The following is a 25,147-nucleotide window of genomic DNA, read 5'->3' as shown; positions in this document are numbered from 1 at the left end:
AATATTGTCTCATCTGGGTCAAAGATGCCCGGACCCAGATTAGGTGGGGAGATGCAGGGCGGACTCATGTCCCGACACTTCAACAGAAGAGCAGGGACCAGCGCTAGGCGATGAAGGTGGGAAGCGCTGCGACTTTGTCTGCCTATGCCGAGACTTACCTCCGGACGTCGAAGGAGAATGACGCACGCAGGACCGGCTCATAGAGTGGACGAGTGGTCAGGCTGTTGAGCACGCAGGGAACCGAGGATGACGAGAAGTCTTTGATGGCTCAGACATCACCGTCGCAAGGAGCTTCAGTCGGAGTCGCACTCGTTGGAGTCATGATGCTCACCCAGACGCCACATGCAAACCGAGTGAGGGTTGGTGGCGGACAATTGTAGTCCACAGGATTCACAAGACTTTAATCCTGAGGTCATTGAAAAGGGTTAGAAAAGGGCACACTGCTTCATCGTCAAAGAAAAGTCAAGTAGGCTGAAAAACACCCCAGAGGAACTGCAGTGCAGATACGCAATTACTAGCGCAGAAAAGAAGGAACTGACAGAGCGTCGGGGAAGGGCTTATATGGACTCCGTTGACATCACCGTTGCGAGACAACAATACTATGGAGTCACTGGACGCCATCTACCGACGCACAGAGGTAATGCTGGGAAAAATTCCAGAACCAGTCTGGCGCCTGGCGAGGATTCTAAGATAAGGAATCTGCAGCTAGATGTCTCCATCAGCTATGCAAATTCCCAAAAATAAAATAATAAGAAAAGAAAATTCAAGAAGGCTGCGAGAAAAAGGTAGATTTTTACTGTAGGGATTTCATTAGGCAGTTGTTCTGTCAGTACTACATTTACGAGCCTTTATTAGATTCTCTAATACTGAGAAAGCCTCTAGTGTCGCAACTGTATTTTGTGCCTAAAACTACTAAAAGAAAATGAAGTACAAAATATGACAATTCATCTATTTACCTTGGTACAGGTGATCCGCATTTGATGTCTGACTGTCAGGTACACAAGCATCTCCTTTCTCATCACTAACGTCTTTTGAATGAGCCAGAAGAACATGATAACCACTGAAATATATAAACATACATCCCTTTTTATTTTTGTGGGCCAAATCACAGATTTACAATTATTACCAAGGCTGTTAAAGTTGCAAGAAATAGAAATTGCTCAACCACAATGTATTCCCTCAAGCAAATCACACCTCAATAACAATCTGAAAATTCAATGCAAGACAAACTGTGAAATACTTTTTGTATACCAATATAAAGTTTTATGAAAAATAATTTCAAGAACTTAACAAAAATATTGAGAAACTGCGCTTACAAATCAAATATATTTTTAGAAAATGTATAAATGTTGGAAGATGGGCGTTTAAAGTGGGTCATATGTTACCCAACAGAGGACCTGGTACTGAAAAATTTGTTTACCCCTTCGGTAAACTTTGTTCTAGTAGATATTGGTTTTCTACGTATAATTGTAATGCATCAAATTGAACAATTTCTTCAGGCTAAGGTCCTCCACACCATTGCTGAATGAAGTCAGATTACTCTTATAATTGAATTATATAATCACTTAAGAAAGATTATATCTCTGTCTACTGCAGGCTAGTGGGAATAACACTTCCTCCCAAATAAGGTTTTTCATGGAGGTTTGTTTATACTGTAAATTCAGAAAGTGTATTCAGCATAGACTACTTTGAAAAATGATAATACAGGACAGCTAAGGCCAAATTTCAAGCCTAGCCTGGATTAAGGTACTGCTTTATCACTCTTAAAAAGATAACAAATTTGAGTTGACAAAGTTAACTGCCATGCATTTTCTACAACTCACTTCGAATACAGAAGCACAATAATCGAATGCAGTCAAAAACAATTTGACGAAACCACAGCAATTAAGGAGGAAATAGAATAAACTACAAGGTTTATGTGATTTTTTTTAATTGCAAAACTAAATTAGATTTCAGATATGATTGAACCAGTAGTGGCTGCATAGTTTATTGATTTAGACAGTTTTACACAGTAACGGTGTCAATTGTAATATTTCCTTAAGTGCCAACAAGAGTTTGACTTTGTTACCAAAAATTATTACTCCAGCCTCAAAAAAAAATAGGAAAACTTGGCATCACAAGAGCTTAGGAGGCTCAATGACAAAAAGCAGCAGCCGTAAATGATGGACCCAAATTTAAGGGATAAGGAACACCCAACAACCAAAACTATACCCATATTTACTATATATTGACTGAAGGGCAGGGGCATAAGAAACAACCCCATTCAAGTCCTCCATTTAGAATTGTGCGGCGTGACGTCAAAAGTAATTCCCTTTGGGACAACTGGTCATTCATTAGCTCCACAAATGGACACTCCCACATCAAACATTCATAACCCCAATCCTTGAAGAGCAGAATGCTACACAGCTAACTAAATATTTATATCACACATTTTCAATAAAAAATCCATATATCAAATATTCCGTTTTTTCAAAGGATTACAATTCAGTGAATGAAAGAGGACTACATGCACATTTACTTTTGTATTTAGTCCTCTTTCTTTTTGGAGAAAGAAGGGAACCCATAACGAGGATGAAGAGAACCTAGTAACGAGGATGAAGATCAGCACTGAAGGAGTTCTGATAGAGGACAGAGATCCATGATAGGAACACTGAAGACAATACTGTGCAAGGTGAAGGGAGAGGAGAAAACAACCAGAATGCTGCAGAGCAAATTAAGGAGTATGGAGAAGAGAGTTACAGCTGTGGACAACTGATTGACAACTCTTAATCTTACAGGGTTGTCTCTTTAGGTAACACCAGGTTCAAATCAATGAGGTGACGAATCACCAGGCCGACTTAAATGGTAAGGCCACTGGTGCATTGCTAGCCTTGAGGGCAAAGTGGAGCTCTTGGGAAAGCCCAGGGAGCATATGACTTTAGGGAGATTGGTTGTCAAGCTATAGCCCCTATCATAGTATTGGAGGTGATGGCAATCGTTTTTGGGAGCATTTTGGTGCCATATTTGATACGGAGGGCTTACAGACTGCCATCAACAACTCCAAGTGTATCGTCCAGATTAAAACAAGAATCTTGCGAAGTCTCGATTATGGATCGCCGCATGGTCATTGGTTTGATCTGTTACTGTCCCAGGTGCAAGGCGAAGCCACTTAAGTGAGGTCCATTTTTATCAGGACAAGCATAGGAACGCTGGATGGTAGGAAATTTGTGGAACCCTGCAGATTCTGAAATGTTTTCTCACAGACGTGAGGAAAATGAGTGTTTGCAGCCAAAGTTTGAGATTTGTCCCCAGCAATTTAATAAAAAAAGAAGAAAATTAAAAGAAATCCCTGGTGTCCAGTAGGCTTTCTACCTCTCTCTGGGATTAGATTGGACCGTCCCACCCCTTTGAGCCCCAAACTGTTCCTGTGAGGGCAGGTTTATGGTAAACATCCCTATCCATACCCGAGGGTGCAGAAAGACTAAAGTCTCAGAGTACTTTCACTTTTTGTGAAAAGGCATCAGCACGCAATAAAAAGCTAAAAAAAAAATTAAAAAAAGAGGAAAAATTCAGCCTTGGACTTCTGGGGAAGGTCTTCCCCAGCAGCTCGACCAGAAAATCAAAAGGGAATTCTTTTGGTATTAGCAACAGAGGGATTCCATGCCCTTCGTTGTCTGACATGAGCTCAACGAGAATAAGCACCTAGCTTGGAGCACTCTTGAAGTAGAGGTCAGGTAAATAGCATCCAAGGGTTAAAAGTCACTAAAACAGCTTACCCTGGCTCAGTGCATAGAAAACAGGTAAAGAATAAATATGAACTAACATGCTCTGCAGCCCGAAGGAAAACACTGTGACAAAATTAAATCAAGACCGAAGAAGGAATAAAGAGGTGTATGGCCCAAAAAAATGTATGGTGGCCATATAACAAGGGCAGTACTAGGGCTTATTCCAAAGAGAGATTCGAATTGGTTTCTGATCTGAGAAGAATTTAATTGAACTGGTGTAAATCAAACAAATGCCACCAAAAGAGGAAACAATCATTGCTGTTGTATCTAGCCCAGTCGTTACCAGATGTGGGCAAGCATGATGTAGAAAACAAAGCTGGACTGCCTCTGAATCTGTAGATAGAAGTCCTTCAAGTGATTTCCACAAGTAACAACAGCAAGAAAAAGCAAAGTTTAGAAGATCAGGCAAAGCATGCAGCAAAAAAAAAAGAACCTAAAACATGTATTTTTAAAATGTTTACATTTATCCATGAAATGGACAAGTTTCCAAGAATTGCACGTATGAGCAGCTGAGCCTGGCATTAACATGGCGAACATTGCTCCTAGCTCGGTTACACAGAATTCAAGCTTACAGCGACTAAGAACCTCATACAGAGATCACACAAGGAGCAAAAGCAGCTTCCTAGTTGCACTTAATTGGTGACCTCAGCTGAAGAGCCTCAACAGACCAATACACACACCACCTCAGGTGGGCTTTTAGGCCTGAGGACTTGGATGTAAAAGGGTAAAATGGCAACACTCAACGTGAATTCAGCCGGTGACAGTAGTGGGCTGACCCACTGCCACATGCAGCATGCTTCAGTGGGCCGAAAAAATGACAAAACAGACCAATGGATGAAGAGAGCTAGATGAAAGCCCTTATACTTAAGTATATTAAATATAAATTATTTTATTAAAATCAAAAGGTCTTGGCCAACGCCAGATCTAATAAACATGAGTTTGTGCCTAGGATGGTCCATGCTTCAAGAAACTATTGGAGGGACTGTAATATCAGTGTACACTAATAGCTACTATGGGATATTGCTTCTGGAGACAAACCCAGTGAGGCGTTTGTATTTTACCACTGAGTAATCATATGTCATAATGTATATTAACAGATATAACAGTAACAATCCAATAAAGTATTAATTCAAAAACAAAGAGAATTAAGTACACTAGGTATCAAAAGGAGAAACTTAGGAGGATTTTAGGGTGTTAAGTGAAGAAAAAAAGGAAAAACCAATGGGAAGAAGATAAAGTGGTAGAGGAAAGAAGCAGAAAAGAGAAGTAAGACGATATCAATAAAATGCCATAAAAAGTTTCCTCTGTGTGGGCGTGGCCAAGCAGGGTGACCAACCGGACACTTTGTTAGGAGCTTCGCTGCCCCACACAAAAATCCTCATAATCCTGCATAAAAAAAGGATGCAATTGGTACAAATCTTGGCTGTGCCCGCTCCATGGACGATAACCGCGGTCGCCAGAAAACACGGCCGCAAGGTATTGATGGCGCTTCTGGATGCAGCGACCAGAGTGGTGAGGTCTGCTGAGGAGCTGCACTGAGGCCTGGGCTTAGGAGATGGCTCATCACGAAGTTTGCTGAGGGGAAAGATCATTGTCCTGTTGAGACCAGGGCCCGTTGCATAGAGCATTGCCTGAGTCCGCTTCCCATGAGACGCCTGCGGTGCTCTGCCAGCACACATACGCGGAGCTTAGTTGTAGGAAGCTGCCTCTGTATACATTATACCAAAGTAAGGTATAGTGTGCACAGAGTCCAGGGAGTCCTCAGAGGGTTAGTAGAGGCTAAATTATCAAGTACTAACAGCTCTCTTTGTGGCAGTGTGGGTGAGAAGTTAGTCTTATCCAGAGGGTGTGTTAAGCATTTATTTTATTTACTCAATCAGGAATGATGCACACACTCAGAGACTGAATCCAGACCAATTGGGTAAGTATTTTTAAAAAAGGTATACTTGTATTTTATTTATAGAACCAAGCAGGACTTGGTATAGGTAGGTGAAATACACTTGGAACGCAGGATTTCACAACGAAATGCAGTCATGATTGAATGTTTCAATAGTTAAAGGTTGGTATTGATTCAGAAAGCAGGTTGTGTTATACAATAATTACTTTTAGAATACCTTTCTGTTACTTTTAGATCACTTGGAGTACTGGGGGGTGGTATGCCTACATACCACACATAAGGATCTTAGTTTAGTTCTCTTTTCTCCATAAAAACATTGGTTCAATACTGAACATTTTAGGCCCAAAATCTCCTACCATGGCTTCCCATGGGAGAAAACATTTTAGTGGTTTCTCAGGTGAGTACACAACTTACTAGTGGGAGTTTTGGGGGTTAGGACCCAGGTTCCCGAAGGTCTAGATGGGCACTCAAATCGTACCACCAGCGGCACTGGGGTGGCAGGGTGCACAGTGCAGGGGCTAAATGTTAGCCAATGGGGTATAGGGGCCTTCGCTTGGGGAAGCTTAGGTGTGGGTGCAAAGCTCCCGGGGATAAGATCAGCACTGGAGGGGCCACCAATCAGCACAGGAGCTGCACCACCAGCAGCACACGGTCAACCAGGTGCAGATTGCCAAGCTGATGTCCGGGACCCAATGGATGCCAATGAAGATCTTCAGTTCGTTAAGGACAGGGCAGGGAGATTTCCTGAAGGCCACCACCGGCTGGAGAGGTAAGTTGGGATCTTAGGGTATGCCTGGATACCGTTGGTTGGACCACCCAAGGCTGTGGAACGCCAGGTGCAGGTGTGTCATTTGCTGTTAGATGCTTCTGACCACAGTCGGTCGTGGGCAGGCTTCTTGGACCACTTCGGTGGCGGTTTCATACCGCCTTTGGTAGCAGTCAGGGGGGGGGATCCTTTAGGTTGGGGCTGCAGGTGCCGTCTGGAAGCTTGAGGAAGGTCGAGGGTCACCAGATCCTAGGTCAGGATTGCTGGGAGACGCCTGTGGTGTTGGGCCACTTGGTATCGGGCGGTGGCAGCCAGTTACAGAGTGGTGCAGGACCGTGGAACCGCTGGGTTCCGTGTTCTGTTTTTGGAGTCTTCGGTTTGAGCACATCTGATGCTCACAGAAGACAGAGTTCTTAAGATGAGTGCAGGGCAGGTCCTCCAGGCTCTCGGGTGTTGCTGAAATCGGCTGGAGACGCCGATTTCTTTGCTGTAGGCAGGTCGGGATTGGACGGTAGGGCTGAGGCCAAAGCATTAGGTGTCCTCTTCTGTCTTAGTCGAATCTGAGGAGGCAAGGTTTACAGTTGCCGCTAAATACAAAATTTAGGGGTGTTAAAGGGGTGTGCAGGTCGGAATCAATAGGTCCCTTTCTGGGGGTGAGTACATCCCCTATTATGCCACTCTCCAGTGGGAGGGGGCATGAGTCTCTCTCTCTAATTGGCTGGATCCCCTCACCTTCAAGATGGAGGGGACGGAGATGGGTGCTTCACCTCGCCTCCCCTACCTGAGGGGTGGGGTTGGCAAAGGTGGGCACACTTCTCCTCTAACTTGGTTTACTTGCTGATTTTCCCGCCCGAAGTGGAGGTCAGAACCGGCTGGACACAGTTTCTGGGCGCAGCAAAAGGCAGGGACAGCTTACACTTTGTGGACCCAAGCCCGTCCTGGGGGAGGAGGCATGAGACTTTGCCCAGGATGGGCTTTGTTTCTGGACCCAGAGAGCGGTGGCCCTCTACCCAGGGGTCCAGAAACCTGTCTGGTGGTGGCAAATGGCGGGCAGCCACTCAGAAACCACACCAGGGCTGGTTGTTTTTTTCAGGAGGCATCTCGAAGATGCCCTCTGAGTGCATTTTACATTAAATCCCACACTGGCATCAGTGTGGGTTTAATGTGTTGAGACGTTTGCTACCAAACTTCCCAGGTTTCAGTAAAGCCATTATGGAGCTGTGGAGTTCGTAATGACCAACTCCCAGACCATATACGCTTTATGGCATTACAGCACTTACACATTCTAACAGCAGACTTCTTCACTGTAGGGGTACAATGCTCATGCAACTGTACCCTCGCCTGTGGGCTAGTGCACCCTTCTAGAGGGGTGGCTTATCTAGGCCCCAGGCAGTGGGCTGCAGGCATGGCACACATGCATGTGTGCCATGTTGACTTCACTTTTCTCTGCACCAAAAACACACAGACTGCAATGGCAGTGTGGGGGTTAAGGTGCAGGGTTCCCCTGAGGGTGGCACAATAGGTGGTGCAGCCCTTAAAGGCCTTCTCTGGTCACAGTGCCCTTGGTATCCAGGATACCTATTACAAGGGGCACTGTGGCCAGATATATGGCAATTGTGGGTAAAAAGGTATATTTTGAGAAAGAACACGGGTCCTGGGAACCTGATTGGCAGGGACCCAGGGCACATCAAGTCAAAGTGCATTAACTCTCAGCAAAAAGCAGGGAATAACCATGCAAAAAGGGGCACTTTCCTACATTAGTGATTCCACCCCTGGCCCTTCTGTCATCTGAGAAGTCTACACACATACTTTGTGAGACAAAATCCAATTTTATTATCAGCAAAACAGACCACACACTTTTTTGTAGGAAAAACGGTCGCAAGTTTATTCTTATGCCGTACACAGGTAGGGTTAACTTATGGGTGATCATACGGCTGCAGCGCCGTTTAGGAATACCCGTGGACACCCCTTCTGAAACAATGGCCATTACATTGCCATCTTATTTATCCGGTGTTGTGTATTTCACTTTGGGGCTGTGGCCCAATGATTTTAATGGTTGTTGCACCCGTGCCACCATGGAGCGAGGCAAGGCCAACATCCCAGCTGTCAGGATACTAATTATCACGATACTAATTATCCCTAACAGGATTCAATAATATTTGAAGTAAAATAACTTCGGCTTGAAATTCTCATCTTCGTTGCAACTGTAATGGTGGTCTTCAATGGTACCTGGATTGAACTTTCACACACTAGCTTGACTAAGCTACTCAGTACCCACTCATAGTTAGCCGGTAACACCAGACATTTCTTGTTTGATGCAACTGCATGAATCCACAAGTCATTAAAACGCATGCGATGTAACAACGCGTAACCATTACTACGCATACGATTACATCGCATGCGCTTTTACAACGCATGCAATGTAATGGCTATCCACATCGTTGTGAGGAAACTGAGGCTCTTCCGTTTCCTCACAACGACGTGCACCGCCCCTCAAACGACACTGGAACAAGGAGAGAGAGGTAAGGGGGATTGGGGGTAGGGTGAGCGTCGTTCTGGGGGTGGTGTTTCAGTATAGGGACCGGACCTGGGGGCGGGGGAGGGTCGTGCTGGGGGTAGTGTTTTAGGGTTTAGGGTAGTGTTGTGGTGTTTGTGTAGGGTAGTGTTTGAAGGTTCAGGGTAGTGTCGGGGGGTCGTGCAGGCTAGTGTTTGAGTGTAAGGACCGGACTGGTGGTCAGGGGAGGGTCGTTCTGGGAGTAGTGCTTTAGGTTAGTGTTGTGGTGTTTTTGTAGTGTAGGGTAGTGTCGGGGGGTCATGCAGGGTAGTGTGAGTGTAGGAACCGGACTGGGGGGTAGGGAGAGGGTCATGCAGGAGGTAGTAGTGTTTTCGGGTAGTGTTGTTGTGTTTGTGTAGAGTAGTGTTTTAGGGTTTAGGGTAGTGTTGGGGGTCATGCAGGGTAGTGCTTGAGTGTAGGGACCGGACTGGGTTTCGGGTCATGCTGGGGGGTAGTGGTTTAGGGTAGTGTTGTGGTGTTTGTGTAGGGTAGCGTTTTAGGGTAGTGTCGGGGGGTTGTGCAGGTGGTAGTGTTTTAGGGTTCAGGGTGGTGTTGTGGTGTTTGTGTAGTGTAGGGTAGTGTTGGGAGTTCGTGCAGGGTAGTCTTTCAGTGTAGGAACCGGACTGAGGGGCGGGGAAGGGTCGTGCTGGGGGTAGTGTTTTAGGGTTTAGGGTAATGTTGTGGTGTTTATGTAGTGTAGGGTAGTGTTTTAAGGTTTAGGGTAGTGTCGGGGGGGGGGGTCGTGCAGGGTAGTGTTTGAGTGTAGGAACCAGACTGGGGGTAGGGGGAGAGTTGTGCAGGGGGTAGTGTTTTAGGGTAGTGTGTTTGTGTAGAGTAGTGTTTTAGGGTTTAGGGTAGTGTTGGGGTAGTGCTTGAGTGTAGGGATCGGACTGGAACGTCTGGTCATGCTGGGGGTAGTGTTTTAGGGTTTAGGGTAGTGTTGTGGTGTTTGTGTAGTGTAGGGTAGTGTTTTTGGGTTTAGGGTAGTGTTGGGGGGTCGTGCAGGGTAGTGTAAATGTAGGGAGAGGACTGGGGGTCGGGGGAGGGACGTGCAGGAGTATTAAATTAGGGTTTAGGGTGGGGCAGGGTAGAGTCACTCACCTTTCAAACTTTTACCATGAGTATACCTTTACCACGCATGCCTTTGCGTTGTAATGACATGCGTGGTAAAGGTATAGTCGTAGTAAAAGTTTGCGAAGTAATGGTATGCCGTCATTGACATCGCGTAGTAATACCCGCGTTGTAATGGCACGCGTGGTATTGGTGTGCGATGTAATGAGTCATATTCGGCTATGATGAGAACAACCAATTTTGAAGCACTAGCTTAAAACAAGGAACCAAGTGAGGACTGCTAGAGCTGCTATAAAGAGTACCAATGTATATAGATGGGAGTCCTTATTGAGGCGTACTGTGGTACAGCTAAATTCACAAGGAACCATGAGATAAGACCCGGTAAGCAGCCTAGATGATGAGTTGAGGGAAGGCTCATGTTTTAACCCCACAATAAAACTCATCTCATGCAAGGCTCAATGTGTGGTGGTCAACTGGACATCCGAAGAAGCAACATGGGCAGATAGTGTACTGCTGTCCAATAATGAGTGCTAGCGTCAGGCTCCCATGTTTCCAAAAGGCCATTGAGAAAATCTGTCTTAGATCTCATGTAGTATGAAACACCAAAGAAAATATGAGAAAACCTGATCTTGAGCCCAAAGCCACCTAAAACCCCGGAATCTAACGAAAAAAACATGAATCACCACAATATTCACCTGCTTAAAAAATAGAAATGTTAGGACCCACATCTGAGAGTTAGCAATAATACAAAAAGTGTTGCATAAGAAATGGAGTGAGAGCGAGGGCAAGTGCTGAACAAAGTAGTCCATGTTTGACCATGCTTCAAAACAGAGACTCTTGAAGTCGGTCAGTGGAGTGGACCTCCATTTGCTCTGGCTCTTTTTAGATGGATGGGCAAAAATTATACGTAACACACAAGTTTATTAGGACTCGTGTAAGGGGTTTCTTTTAGCATTCAAATGAACATTTGTTCCTCTTTGGTGCTGACAGATTAGAGAAGCAGAATACATTTTAATAAGTATAGTATTTGAAATATGATCATCACCACACAGGGTCTATTAATTATGAGGAAGACTATGGTCTTGAAAGGATATGGAAAGAAGTTCCAAACAAGGACATGCTGTAGGGTAAACTACGGAGAAGTCATAGGATTTATGACATGGAAGCAAAGATCGCTACCACTACCTCTTTATGGATTAAAAAGTATACCATGAGCTTTTTTTTCACCAAGATTAAAAACAAAAGGGTTGGTGAGCTGATGGTATTTTAAATTATATCAGTATATACATACCTTAACTAAATGGCAGGGCATGTCAGGAAGAATGCTAAATACAGTTTTGTGTATTTTTCACAGCACTTTCCAAATCCTCCCACTCACTCTCATCTCTATGTTGGTAGGTGCTGCTTGGGCAGAGATAGCAGAAATGTCACTGTGCATATGTTGTCTACAGAAACATTGACACAACAAGTCACTGGTTTCCACTCTTAGAGGAATCTCCTTAATTTCTTATCTGTATCATCAAAGAAGGATCATTTGTCTCATGCATGCTTTGCAACCTCTCTTTTCCAGATGCTAGGAAGACCTGCCTTTTATTAAGCTAGAGTACACTGAAAGCATGGCACGGAGCGCAGACTGGAAACCGATGAAGATGTCTTGCATTGCATCACTTGGGCAGTCTGCGCTGCACCTTAATGATGGTGTACTGTTCTCTGGACAACCTCACTAGAATCACTCTCAACGTATGCAAATATGCTGAGAACAAGTCATGGGATAAGTTCTAAAAATGCTTCCATCAGTGGTGGAACTAAGCAAGAATTGAAATAAATTGTTACATCCAACCTAAATTTCCATTTCCTAAGAAAATCAGAAGTGGAAATAAAACTGTGGCAACAGTCCTTTAGCGGTACTATAACAGAAGCTTATCCACTCTTTGCCTGCTGTCTCATCAGATGGAAATTGTGCTTCATTTGATCTTGGAATAGTATCTTAGAAGGTAGAGACTTACCTGTCAGTTCCTAGTGATGATTCATCAGATAGCGGAGGGTATAAAATAAATTCACTGGTGTCAGGTGAATCAAATTCTTGATTGGTTAGCATGTCATCAGAAGAGATGCTACTTGAGGATTCAGAGTCATGTAAAATACTGCATGTACCGCCTGCATTCATCTACAAAAAAGTATAAAGTAGATATTTAACATTCCAATATACATACCCACAAAAGCAACTGAAAAACTGTTATTTCTCAACCTACCTGAAAAAGACTTTCCACCAGAGGTGTGAGAATAATTAACTTAGGCTACAAAGATGGAAGAAAATACTTTGACTATTACGAAAGCAGGAGCAGGAAAGCTAACGATCCTCATCAAGAAGCCATCCATAATGTTCCTTTGTTTGATGATATCAGCTTGGGTTTTGAAACATAAAGTGATGTCATTCCCAGGATGGAAATGTATACATGCATAATGGAGAAAACCTTCAATCATGTTAAATTGGAAGGCTGTACCAATACTGTAGAAGAGTAGGATCTGCACTTATGTTGCCCCCACTTTTTTTCTGATGTATACACTGGTTTCTGACTATAGTCTGGCTGGGTCCCTGCTAATCAGGGCCCCAGTCTCACTGATCTCTCTAAAACAACTTGGTGTGCATATTAGATGCACTAGTGATTGGATACTGTGATACCTTATGAGCCCCTAGTATATGGTACCTTAGGTACCTAGGGCATTGGTACTTCACAGGCCTACCAGGGGCTGCAGCATGTAATATGCCACCCCTGGGAAGCATTCACAATCTGACACCACAGGCCTGCTACTGCAGCCTGTGTGAGGTAGTGTTAGCACTCCTCACAGAGGTATAGGTTCCTATATCTCACCATACACACACATATAAACCTATCAGTCACCCCTCTTGCAGGCCCTAACAATCCTGAGGGCAGGGTGCTTGGTTTACTATGTGAGGGGGTGCTCTGCAGCTGGCAGAGTCTATTCTCTGCTGCTGTTTGTGGATGCGGTTAAACCATATACTCTTAATTGCATTATAACCTCGCGGTAAATGCTAACTTTGGAATGACTGCATCAAAACATGTCGTGTTTGGTGTCAAACAACTTGGAATCATACACCCACACCAGTAACTGGTGTGGGAGTATGATCCCACCCTTCTAGAGGGGACGACATGTACCCACTGTACTAAACGGTAGAAATCTTCTAGAGCCCTGGCATCACAAAATGGATGCCACCAGCACAGACACCGGGCTGCCCTCCTGCAGCCCAACAAAGGGTATCCTGTCACAGGGAGGTGTTACCACCTCCCAGACAGTATTTAGTGTATTGGAGCTGGGTGGGTGCACTCTTAGAGTGCCTTTGAAGTCCTGCACTGGGGGACCAGTAGGCTCCTCTGTGCATATGCCAGCTCAAACCGGTTCAGGGGCTACCTGCCCCTGCTCTGGCGCGAAACTGGACAAAGGGAAGTGGGCGTAACCACCCACTACCCTGACCCTCCTAGAGGAGTGGTCATAGAGCTAGTCCCTCCCCTATTTTCACTATAAGATACCAAGCATTGCCAATGCAATTCAGATTAGGACCAAAGAGCCTGGGGAGAGGGGTCCCTGTCATGTCCCCTCCCTGAAAAATGTAATTAAATCTCGTGCCGTCCCTCAGCCACTGGCCCGCTCCAGGGATAATTTTTGGAAACGCAGAGGAGCCCCACACGCTCAGTTTTTTCCCAGGTGTCAACGGTCATATCCTTTAAAAGGCCATTGCTAGGTCCCGTACGGCTGATTTAGATGATCTAGGGCTCATTTTACTCCTGGTGGAGAGCTCTAACCACGAGGAGCAGCTCCAGCAGGCCTCCTGGCCTCATAAGTTTATTCTATTCTGTAGGTCTATATAGGCCTTAAATAGCGCATAACTACCCGGAGGCCTACCAGTGCTAGAACAGTCAGACAGGAGCTAAGGGGTTGTTTTAGCCAGCACTCAGCAGAGCTATATAGCCACGGTTTCAGGGCCTTACCGAATGTAAGTTCGTTGGAAAGCAGACATAATTCCAGAGGAAGAGAGTTACAAAGTTTAAGGCACCCATAGGAGAAGGAACGGCCACCCCATTGGGATCTGCTGAACTTATGGACCTGCAGTAGATGTGCTGAGGATGATCTAAGTAGCCTTGTAGGGGTGTAGGGGATGGCCAACGGTCTTAATAAGATCAGACCTTTCTTGTGAGGCAATCTGTTTAGTAAGCAGAGAGTTTTAGATTGGACCCTCTGCCCAAATGAAAGTCATTGGAGGTCATTTAAGACTCCTTTTACAGATTAGTACCTCAAACATTCAGAAGTAGCCGAGGAGCGGCATTCTGCGTAGTCTACAACCTCTTTATGATGTAGCTAGGCAAACCCAGATAGAGGACAGTGTCATATTCAAGGCGGAGATGATAGGAGCCAGGACAATTAATCTTCGAGCATAGAAGGAGAACACATTTAACACCTTTCTAAGCATTCTTAGTATGCCAAAGCAAGTGGCCGTGAGTTTCCTTGCCTGGAAGTCCATTGTGAGATTGGCGTCTAGCCACATCCCAAAGCTCTTTATCACCTCCTTAGGACTGGGAAGACTCGACAAACAATCTGGCAGAGAGGGTGGGGACTTTTTTATTTAGATTACTATCATGAGCGGTGTATTTTGAATAGAAATAGTTTCAGGAGCTCCCTGTGCCAGTCTTCCTCCTGGTTTGGTACAGAAGTCCAGATTTCCTCCAACTGGTTTGCTGGGGATGTAAAGGGACAAGCCTCACTGGCCTTTGGAGGGACCCACTTTACCTGGGGTTAACAGACAAAGAGCAGAGACAGACAAATATGAGCATTTTGCACGACCCATAAGGCATAGTGAGGCTAAGCGCACATTTGATACCTCATGGGCCTTTGTAGACCTAAGGGTAGCAAAACTGCACTACAAGGCAGATTTCTCCCCATATGTATAATACAGTGCCACTACAGACAAAACAGTAAACCACACTTGCACTATGAGTGAGATTATAAGGCCTATCCCCAGGTCAACACCTAACCTTGCATAGTCCCCACAGCGCTGGGTTACCTGTGTGCAGTTGCTGGGCTACTTGTGTGCAGTTACAGGGCTGCGCACAACCGTAGTCTCCCGCGCACAACTGCAGTCTCCCATGCACAGCCTGCACACACGTTTGTTCATGTGTAACCGGCCAAGAGCCCCTTACCCTGGTCCTAGCTGTATTGCAGCAGCCTTCTCTAAAAAGGCAGACACTGGCAGTAAACATGTGCCATCCATTTATCATGTGATTACTGTGGGTGAGATACACCCACAGTAAAACGACCAAAACAGGGTAATCAAAAAAAAAACCAACAACAAAAAAACGTACAAATTTGGGCCTACTATACCCATTTTGCAACTATCTATTTATCTATCGCTCATCCAGCAGACAATCTGCCATAATACTGCGGCTCCCCAGGATCATCTAACCTGGGATGAGCTACCCAGCAGTAGTGATCTGTGGCGATATCACCCATGCCACTCTACAAAGCAGATTACCCTTGAGATGTAGGCCGGTCGATAGACGCCCCCAAGACGACCACACAGGTGACGGAACCCAGCAGTGATCACCCCAAAAGAAGAGGGACTATTGGTGAAAGCACCCCCCCCCCCCTCCCCCATTGGAGAGCTGGCGAGGTGCACTGCACGGTGGGGTACCCTACTGCAGGTCTCCCACTGGGACTCAGAGAGAGGGCATTGAGGCAGGCCCCCCTATCTGGATGCATGTCCCTGGAGACCCAGGGAGCCTTTCCCATTGCCCATGCTGGGGTAAAACCTGCATGGGACTGCTGGAGGCGTGAGGGCCTGGGCGGTGTACCTTGAAGGCTTTGACTGGATCCTGTATAAACTGCTGGCCACCTCAATACTTCTATCTTGGCCCGGCATGGATTAGCCCTGGGCACATGTCTATGGGCTAGAGTGTGTTTTCTGGTGTTTACTGCCTGGGGAGGTAATACTTACCCCGAACCGGCTCGTACTTCCTAACCTCAAGGGCGGACTCTGGCGACAACTCTCACAAGGACTGGGGCCACAGCGTAGCGCTTCAACAGGTGCGAACTGGCGGTTCCCATGCTGGTTGACTTCCTCCCCCTGCTACACTCTGGGATCTTAACTAAGAACTGGCAAGCAGAAATGCATCCCTATGGTAGAGTGCGGCTGGGGCCAATAAAGACAGACATAGCCCAGGGGCAGGCCTAAGGGTTTGCGGATGTGGGGCGAGCTGGTTGCCTGCTTCTCTTTCTCCTCCTGGCACTCCATCAAGAGGCCTTTGAAGCGCAGTAGAGGCCACTGTGATGTCTTAGCTGCGCAACATCAGGAACATAGTCTTGATCCCCGTCGGTGCCAGTGCTCGATTGCAAGAAGTGCTTTCGCTCACAAATAAGATTTGTCCTTCAGGGCCCCTATCTCATCACAATGTCATTACTGCACTGGACAAACCAGCGGTCTCCCAGCAGAAAAGTGATAAATATAGCAAACAACATGCTCATATGGGTCAAGGGGGCACGGCAGGGGGCGATCCCCTGGTGAATGGCGATCCACAGTCCTCTTATTCTACATGCAATTCAGGACCTCAAAGTCACTCTGTAGGGCAAGATGGGAGAACCTAAGGTTTATTGTGTGAGTCCTTGACTATCCTGATAGAAGGGCAATCATCAGGGTGGCACGCAAGGCCGGCCAACTGACATATCGCTCCTCCCAATTGATGATATTCCTAGACTATTCCATGAAAGTACAACAACGCCGATCCTTGCAGGAAGCGATGAAGATCACCTACATGATTTAATTTGCAGCTCGCCTGAAAGTAATCTTCTAGAGGAAACCCTACTTTTTTTACTCTTCCGAGGCAGTCTGCGACTGGATTGATCAGAGACCTCCGCGACGGAGGGGACTCGCCCGCACCAACAGATGGAGGCTCGGTACTCTCCGGCTCCACCGACCCATCACAGGCATCACCAACTGCCTTGTAATGTACAATAAGGGTTTCAACAGTGGGTGATAGTCACATGTTTCATACTGCTTGTGGCTTTTTTAGATGGGGATGGCTTTCATTGGGGTGTGGGATTTGGCGAAAAGGTTGACACACATCACACAACAGCCCTGTTGGCTTTGGTCCCTACTCACACCATGACAGGTACTTCCAGTTCACGAATTATAAGAGTGGGGGGTGGGCGGTTGTGGAAGGTGGGTGTTGTAGAGGTATTTTCTTGTTTTTTTTTCTTTCTTTCAGGTGCAGAAGTTGAGCGCAGCTGTAGGTGGGACATATATGATCCTGGGCCATAGACAACACACACCCTTGGGCTACCGAGGACGTGACCCTTTGAACGTAACCTGGTACCCCAGTTAGCTGACCTTGGACGTGCCATTAAGTTCTGGTCCACTCTTCCTCTGTCCCTTTTGGGACGCTGTGCTTTTTAAAATGATCTCCCTACCGCACTTACTCTACCAATTACAAAACCAACCATTCCCGACAGATAATGCTTTCTTCAGTAAGGTCAATGCACAAATCAGACTGCTGCTAAGGGGTGGTGGTGACTTTAACTGCCCTTTACCTTTTGATTCCCCAAAGAAAGACGTCCCCCAGACCAAATTCGGCTCCTAGATCGACCCTCCCAAATGTTCTTCCCAGAACAATGAAGACCGAGGCTGTGAAGCCTCCGAAGATCGTGATACATGTGCTGCCATCAATTTCAAACACCGCTCCTTCAGCGACTTCGGTTTTAGCTTCTGGCAGGAAATGCTATCTTCGGCGTTGTGGTGCTCACCTAAGCACCAAATACAAATTGTATGCGGGTCCGTCACCGACATATGTCGGCTACAAGATCTACAAGGTTTGAAACCTGTTGACATTTGACAAAGGCACACTGTTCTACTGACAACAGGTGTCGAAGTAGAGAAAAAACAATCTGAGGAACCGATTCTCCTGATCTGGGTTTACAGCGCGGTAAAGAAGAAACTGACGTCCGAGCACCAGAGAGGACATATATGGCTCCACTGACATCATATCCAGAGACAACGTCACTGCTGAGTTGTAGGACTCAGTCCCCCTGGCGCGCAGAGGTCCTGCTGAAACTGGTGCCAGGGGGGAATTCAAAAGTTAAGGAACCTGCAGCTAGATGTCTCTATCAGATGTATGCGTTTTATTAATCATTGGCTTGAAGTGGCTGTATATTCCTTTTAATGAGAGCCCCTTGTAGATTTAGCTTAATTATTATAAATGTAATCACAATGAACTCACTGATCCTAACTGTATTAATTTAGAACCTGGTTAAATCTAGTGTTGGACTAATCTATACCAGGCCTCAGTGCACATTTTATAAAATATTTTGCAAGTGTCTTGTTTTTCACTTTCATGCAGCTATCTTATCTATGTCCTAGTTAGTTTAGAACAGGTTTATTGTATTAGACTGGCAGACCACTGATCTTTTAATTAACTTTTGGCCTCGGATATGGAGACTAAGATGGTGGGAGACACCTTCTTGTACCAGGCGGACCGGACTGATGCTAAATCCAAGGTCGTCCAGATGATTACTTCTTTAATGGAAGCTGGGAAACTAGGGAGTCTACCTGCTCCCCAAGAACAATGTCTTTTCATTGGTTTGTTCAGCGGAAGATAAGGAGAATCCTTCCGGAAACTTCTTTCATACTTTGTGTGCACTTTAAAATAGCCGACCAGATCCTATCCTGACGTTTGTTGAGAGAAGAACTCTCCTCAACTCGGATTTACCCTGAACAGAGAGTTAAGCTTCATGCTTGTATACTCAGACGCTTTCCGATGAACCTTAAATTTGGTTCATCTGATGCTGGCACCTTCCCCATAGAATTTCCCCTTAATCTTTTTGATACTTTATTTAGAATATGGGAGTTCCTTTTTGGAACCTGTTATACTGTTTTGCATTTTCTTTGTGATTATGAAATACATTTAGACTACAGGAACATTTAAATATGTATGTTTTTACCATTTTTTCTATCAGTTTTGCTAATTGATTTGATACATAACCTGAACTAAATTTGATAATAAAACCCTTAAGGTTTGGGCACCCTCCTCTCTGTGCTTTTTGAGGAGCCATATTGGTTTAACTGTACTTGCAATGTATTTCTGATGTTAGCTCTTTTATTACCCATCGTATCAACCATCAAAGGTCCATACTACCAGCGGAGGATTCAGTTTGATGATTTCACAAAGAGATTGAGATTAAAGAAACCCTTCTCTATCACAGCCATATGACGTTGCAGGCATTCCAGCCATGGAAAAGCCACTGGCCCACTCTCCCAACCCAACGTGCTTTAGCCATAAAAGTGAGCATGCCTATTGATTTTTACAAAGAGTATTCCAGTTTTGTATAAAATACAGACATTGATTCAAGCCGCTATCTGACTTCCCCCCCATGAATTACACTATAATGCCTGATAGACTTAAAATTTTGCTGCGAGGTGGCACTGATCACTTTCATTTGATTTGCCTTCATCTGCAAAGATAAACTTAGCTGAGGACTGAGAGAGATTAAATCAAATTTAAATTACAACAAAGTCTAACCTTCAAATGATGCTCTAGATTCTTAGGTTGCATTTTCTCGACTGGTCGCTCTTCTGCCGAGAATTCATCCTCATTTTCATTAAACATAGATGCCTTAATGATGGTTGGAGTTAGGCAATCACTGTCCTCTCTTGTGTCTAAAATGCTTTTGATGAGATCTCTGGTGGCTCGCTCTGCCCATCTTCCACAGGGTACGTACTTCTTTCTCGACACAAATGGCAGATCAAAGGGCATATTGTTGCTTTCTCTTCCCTAGTTGAGGAAAAAATACTTAGTGTCAGAGGAAATTATGTCTTTAGGCAACAGTTTGAAAAATGCACACTAACAACACAAGTATCGGTCAACAGTTCTTGCCTTTCAATGGTGTTACGCTACATTTTGGCGTTGCAGTTTTGCATCAGCAAAAAGAAAACAAATGGTTTTTTGCCATTACGGCACATCAGCAAAGACAAAACAAAAAACACTGCCCCAGCACAAAAACATTTGCACATATGAATCATGGTGCAGCCTTTTTTTTATTTTTTCAAATTGACCATTTCAAGATGGTGGACAGCAATCTTGGAGGGGTAAATAAAAAGATAACTGAACAAAAATGCATCAAGTGAAAGCAAATCAGTAGCAAAAAGCGGAGGTCAGACCCTACTAAAAAAAAAAAAAAAAAAAAAGTTTGTTTTAAAGGAATGGGTGGATAGGACGGTGTCAGTTAGCAACTCACCACAGCCAAGCAGTGGATCTAATGGCGATGCGGTGCAGCAACAGAGAAATGATGGGGATTTAAAAGTAAGAAGAAAAAAAAGATGCAAAAGAAAGCTAAGAGGGGTAGGGATGAAACTAATGAGCTTAAGGAGAAGCAATATGGAGAGCAGGTGGGTGGGGACTTGGGAGGGGCAATCTGCATGAGTGAACATGAATGAACATTCGCCTCCATTCAAGTGATAGTAGAAAAAGAAACCAGCACTGTCAAAGCCTACAGGTCTCACTTTTTTGACCTAATAGTTTTGCTGCAACGCTTTCTGCCAATACTGTGTAGCATCAGCAGAAGACATGCTATTGCAGATGCTGTTCAGCACTGGCCAAAAATACAAAGAAAAAAGTAAATGCATGCACCCATATTTGTCATAACGCTGCTATCGGGCATGTCATTCCATTCCAGAGGGTATGCTTGATGATTTATGTGGTCACATGCGTTAGCACGTATGTGTGCCACTACGCATACGTAATGTCGTGGATCCCATTTTATTCTTTTTTTTATATCCATTCCAAGATGGTGGACGCCACGCCAATCGGTGAATTGAAAAATAAGAAAAACGTTTTACTTGCACAAAGCACTTTTTTGTAAACTGAATGGCTAGGCTGCAAATTGCAGCTGTCCTGACCTCCAAAAAAATAAAAAACAAAAAAAGTAGCATTTGTCATTAAATAGGGGTGCAGGTAGGGGAGAAGTCAATGCAAGGGAGTGGGGGCAATGGGAAGTGGGCAGTGGACCTACAGAGGAGTTTCAGGTAGGTAGGGGCAAAGCAGCACACAAGTGAAAGAGAAAGATAACATATGTACTCCTACAGAGTGTGTTCGAAATTGGGTTCCTAGTTGACTGGGGTGAGCGCTCTAGTCAAGCAGTAACCAATATCCTAGTCAGGGTAAGGCACCAGCAAACCCCGAATTACCCTATGCTCACTCTCTGGTAGCCTGGCATGGAGCAGTAAGCCTGAACTTGAAGGCAAAAAGTAAAGTATTTCTGCAACACTTCAAACAGTCAAAACGCCACACAAGGCTCCCATAGTAGTTTAGAAAAATAAACTATATTTTAATAAATAACAAGACCAAAATGACAAAAATCCAATTAATATAACTTGAGAAATTGAATTTCAAAATGTTTACGTAAAAATAATGCATAGAAGCAAAAATCACTATTTGAGAGAAAGGCAAAAGTTGAGGCTGACCGCAATGGAGCGTGAGCCAGATACAGGGATCCAGTGGGGCCCGCTGAGCAAAGGTACTTTAATCCTGGGTATGTTGAGGATGAGTGGTGCAGTCGAGGAGAGGTGTTAGTTCCAAAGGCAATGCATCAGGTTCGAATCACGAAACAGAGGCTAAGCAGTTGGTGCCGATCCACACAGCAGCAGTGATTCTATCGGTGACGATCCATGCAGCAACAGCAATGTGCCACTTCTGATATGAACATCAGCGGTGACAATGTGTCGATTCAACAGAGGATGCATCGTCCTTCTGGAGCAAACACCTTAGACCCACTTCCAAGGGTCCAGGGTTGTGGTGGCACCACCTGGCAGAGCAGACTTCCTAGCAGAGTAGCCAAAGGTCTAAACGTGTACTGAAGTGGTGGTGTCTGAGGTCAAGTTCTTATACCCAGTGGTGCCTTTGAAGTGGGTGAAACTTCAAAGACAAGCTTTTGTAGTGTACAGATGTCCAGCCCTTCCAGCCCTGGCTCCAGACTCACTACATGGAGGTATGCAGCCCTTTGTGTGGAGACAGAACACAGCCTGAGCTGCAGAATCAAAGGTCAATGGAAAGTATTTCATGACTGTTTTAAGCTTCTGAAATGTAGAGCAGTAAACAATTTCTGAAGAAAAATGGAAGAAGCAATATTAAAAGCAAAGCGTTCCATAAACACCAGCAAAACACTGTTTCAGTTGTTTTTTATGGCGCGAAAATGAGCAACCACTGAAAAGCACTGTTTTTTGAGGTATGGAAATCACTGGGAAACACTGAAAAAACACCACCAGAATTGACCAAAAATAGAAACTGAAGACAGGAAAGCCTAAATACACTGTACTGTGCCCTCTAGGCTGTTCAGGGCCTACCCTAGGGGTAACTTATATGCATTAAAAAGGAAGGTTTGGGTCTGGCAAGAGAATGTCAACATGGCAGATTGACATGTCACTTTAAAACTGCACATGCAGACTCAGCAATGGCAGGCTATGATTAAAGGACTACGTATGTGGGTGGCACAATGAGTGCTGCAGGCCCAATAATAACATTGAATTTACAGGCCCTGGGCACAGGAAGTGCACCTTACTAGGGACTTAGAAGTAAATTACATATGTCAGTTGAAGATAAACCAATGTTATCACGTTTTTGGGGCGCGAGCACATGCAATTTAGCATTGTTTAGCAGTGGCAAAGTGCCCAAAGTCCTAAAGTCAACAAAAACGAATCCAGCAGAAAGGGAAGGAGGATTGCAACATTCACGGTTAACTCTGCAGAAAAGGCCATTTCCAACAGAGTGCTTAAAGAAAAAGAAAAGTGCAGCTCCCTGAATTTGAGCAGTGAAATGATGCAAGTCATCCAGTGACAAACATGGTAAAGTAGCTATGCTCCAGGGGCAGTACAAAAAATACATCAAATAAGAAGAAAGCAAATGAGACCAACAAGAACTCCACCCAATTGTAAGCAAAGGACTGACTAAAAGCCCACTGAAACTATGGGTATTGCCCTAAAATGTATTCACCACTAATTAGCTCAAAGCTGTCAGTAGGCAAGACTTAAAAATCACAAGTAAGAGAAAGACAAATATTGGCAAAGCTAACAGGGTTCGGCAGTGAAACCTATTGTCCAGTATTTCTATGTATAAGATAGCAGCTTGAAAGGCACACAGGAATGTGGCAACACATTAACAAATTAGTTAAGACACTGTGGTCATTAGTTAACTTGTTATTTAGACATTCTGCATATTAACTTGGTAACTTTATCAGCGGATAAGAGCCAGATCCGAATAAGGGTTATAGCCTCTGGTAGTACTGGTGTTGATCAGAGATCAGTCTGGCTGAATAATGACTGGCTACACTTTCGTAATTACAAAACACAACTTAAGCCTGAAAGCTAGCCGACGCGGTTCGGAGAACAGCATTTGAAATGTGTTTGAGGGTGGTGTAGTGATGTCTCTTTAATAGAGTTATGAGGCATGAGTGTTCTGGGTTCTATGTTCTCGTGGTGGTGGGTGGAACACGGGCTGAACAGTTGGAGTGTAGCTGTGGACGTGTGTACATCTCTGTGCCTGTACGAGGTTGCTAATAAAGTACTTGCTTCATATTCATCGCTTTCATCTTTATTACAATTTGGCGACGATCCTGGCAACCTCGGAAGAATCCACGCAATTAGGTGTCTTCGTGAGAGAACCTTTTTTATTCATGAATACAGGCCGAGGACTACTTGGGTGTTCAAGTATCGTCTTTCTGGAGTTACCTACGTCTTTCAAACTTTAGAGGAGACGATTGTATGCTGAAAGGTACGATTTTGGAAATTTAAACAGAAAAAAGGGTACCTGTGAAGCCTCATCGTCGAACGCCTAACTCACGGCAGTTCAAAGCGCTCGTGCATTGTTGTTGTTCAACTTTGCGGAGCCTCGAGCTGTTCTCGCTCCCATCTCACCGAAGTTCCTCGCGTCATTGGGGTATGCGCTCCAGCGCGTCAACGTCACCGCGCTGGTCATGACCCTGACGTGACGCCATCTTGGATTTTGTTTCGTCAGTGTTGTTCTTGCAACCACGGCAACGAGGAATTTCGCCGGATCGAGAGCGTTGTTGTTTCCCTGCACTTCTAGGTGAGAAGAATCTCACCGTATTGCACAAAGAGCCTGTCCTGAGGTAAAGTGCAACTTTGAAAGCGTTTTTTTTTATATTTTTTCATTTATTCAAAGAGAAGTGGAACTGTTTAAAAAAAAAAAAGTAAAGGAAAGTAACAATTTTTTTTTTCTTTCACGTTTTGTGATGGTGTTAACTTAAAAGAAAAGTATATATATAAGAAACAATCCTTCTTGTGCTTGCTTTAATTTTTCTACAACATCAATAATGACCACCCCAACAGCATCTTCTCAGAGAGAAATATCCCATCACAGCGAGTCCGCTTTACATTTGTCAACACCAAAAGAATTTTTATCTGCTCCAGGGGAACCCACAGTCAAGTGGAGTGAGTGGAAAGAATATTTCTTAAATTACATTGCTAATCTTGAGGATTGTAGCGGAACTTATTCTCCTGAAAGGAAAAAAAGACTTTTGATGTACTGCTTGGGTCCAGAAGGTCTACGTGTTTATGGAGAAATACAACAAAAAGAAAGAGCTGGAGATATTGATGTATTTAAAGCTGCTTTGTTGGATTTAGATGAACACTACTCACCAATTGTGTGTGTTGCGGTTATGCGTCACGCTTTTTTCCAGAGGAAACAAGAAAAGCATGAGCCCGTCGAAGATTATGTATCTGCCTTACGCAAACTGTCTATTACATGTAAATTTGGTAATCTCAATGAAGACCTTATTAGAGATCAAATTGTTATGTATGCACAAAACAAGGCTATACAAGATAGATTATGGGTGGAAGGTGATGCTAGTTTAAAAGAAATTGTTACTATTGTTAAGAAAGCAGAACTGTCAGAACGTTGTGCTAAAGTCACTCTTGCTTCTGAAAAGGAGAGTAGCGAGACTGTTAACAAAATCTCTGACAGTCGGAACAAAGTTCCTCAGACACAGAAAAAAAAAGTGGATAAGAATGAGGTTAAAAA

The 25,147-nt window shown here is 44.5% G+C and overlaps 1 protein-coding gene across 1 annotated transcript in view; it reads right to left on the bottom strand.

The window, feature by feature from the left end:
- Positions 1 to 25,147, bottom strand: part of WDR62 (WD repeat domain 62) — a 699,214-nt gene that overhangs the window by 271,563 nt on the left and 402,504 nt on the right. Inside the window, exons 22-24 of the mRNA XM_085625650.1 lie at positions 19,637 to 19,888; positions 12,059 to 12,219; positions 957 to 1,060 (exon numbers count right to left, since the gene is read on the bottom strand). Of these exons, the coding sequence (XP_085481776.1) occupies positions 957 to 1,060; positions 12,059 to 12,219; positions 19,637 to 19,888 (517 nt within the window). The remainder of the gene's footprint in view (positions 1 to 956; positions 1,061 to 12,058; positions 12,220 to 19,636; positions 19,889 to 25,147) is intronic.

Source organism: Triturus cristatus, chromosome 9 (genome assembly GCF_964204655.1).
Source record: "Triturus cristatus chromosome 9, aTriCri1.1, whole genome shotgun sequence".
Lineage (NCBI taxonomy): Eukaryota > Metazoa > Chordata > Amphibia > Caudata > Salamandridae > Triturus > Triturus cristatus.
The sequence above is the reverse complement of the archived record's forward strand: the minus strand, read 5'-3'. Positions and strand labels throughout refer to the sequence as shown.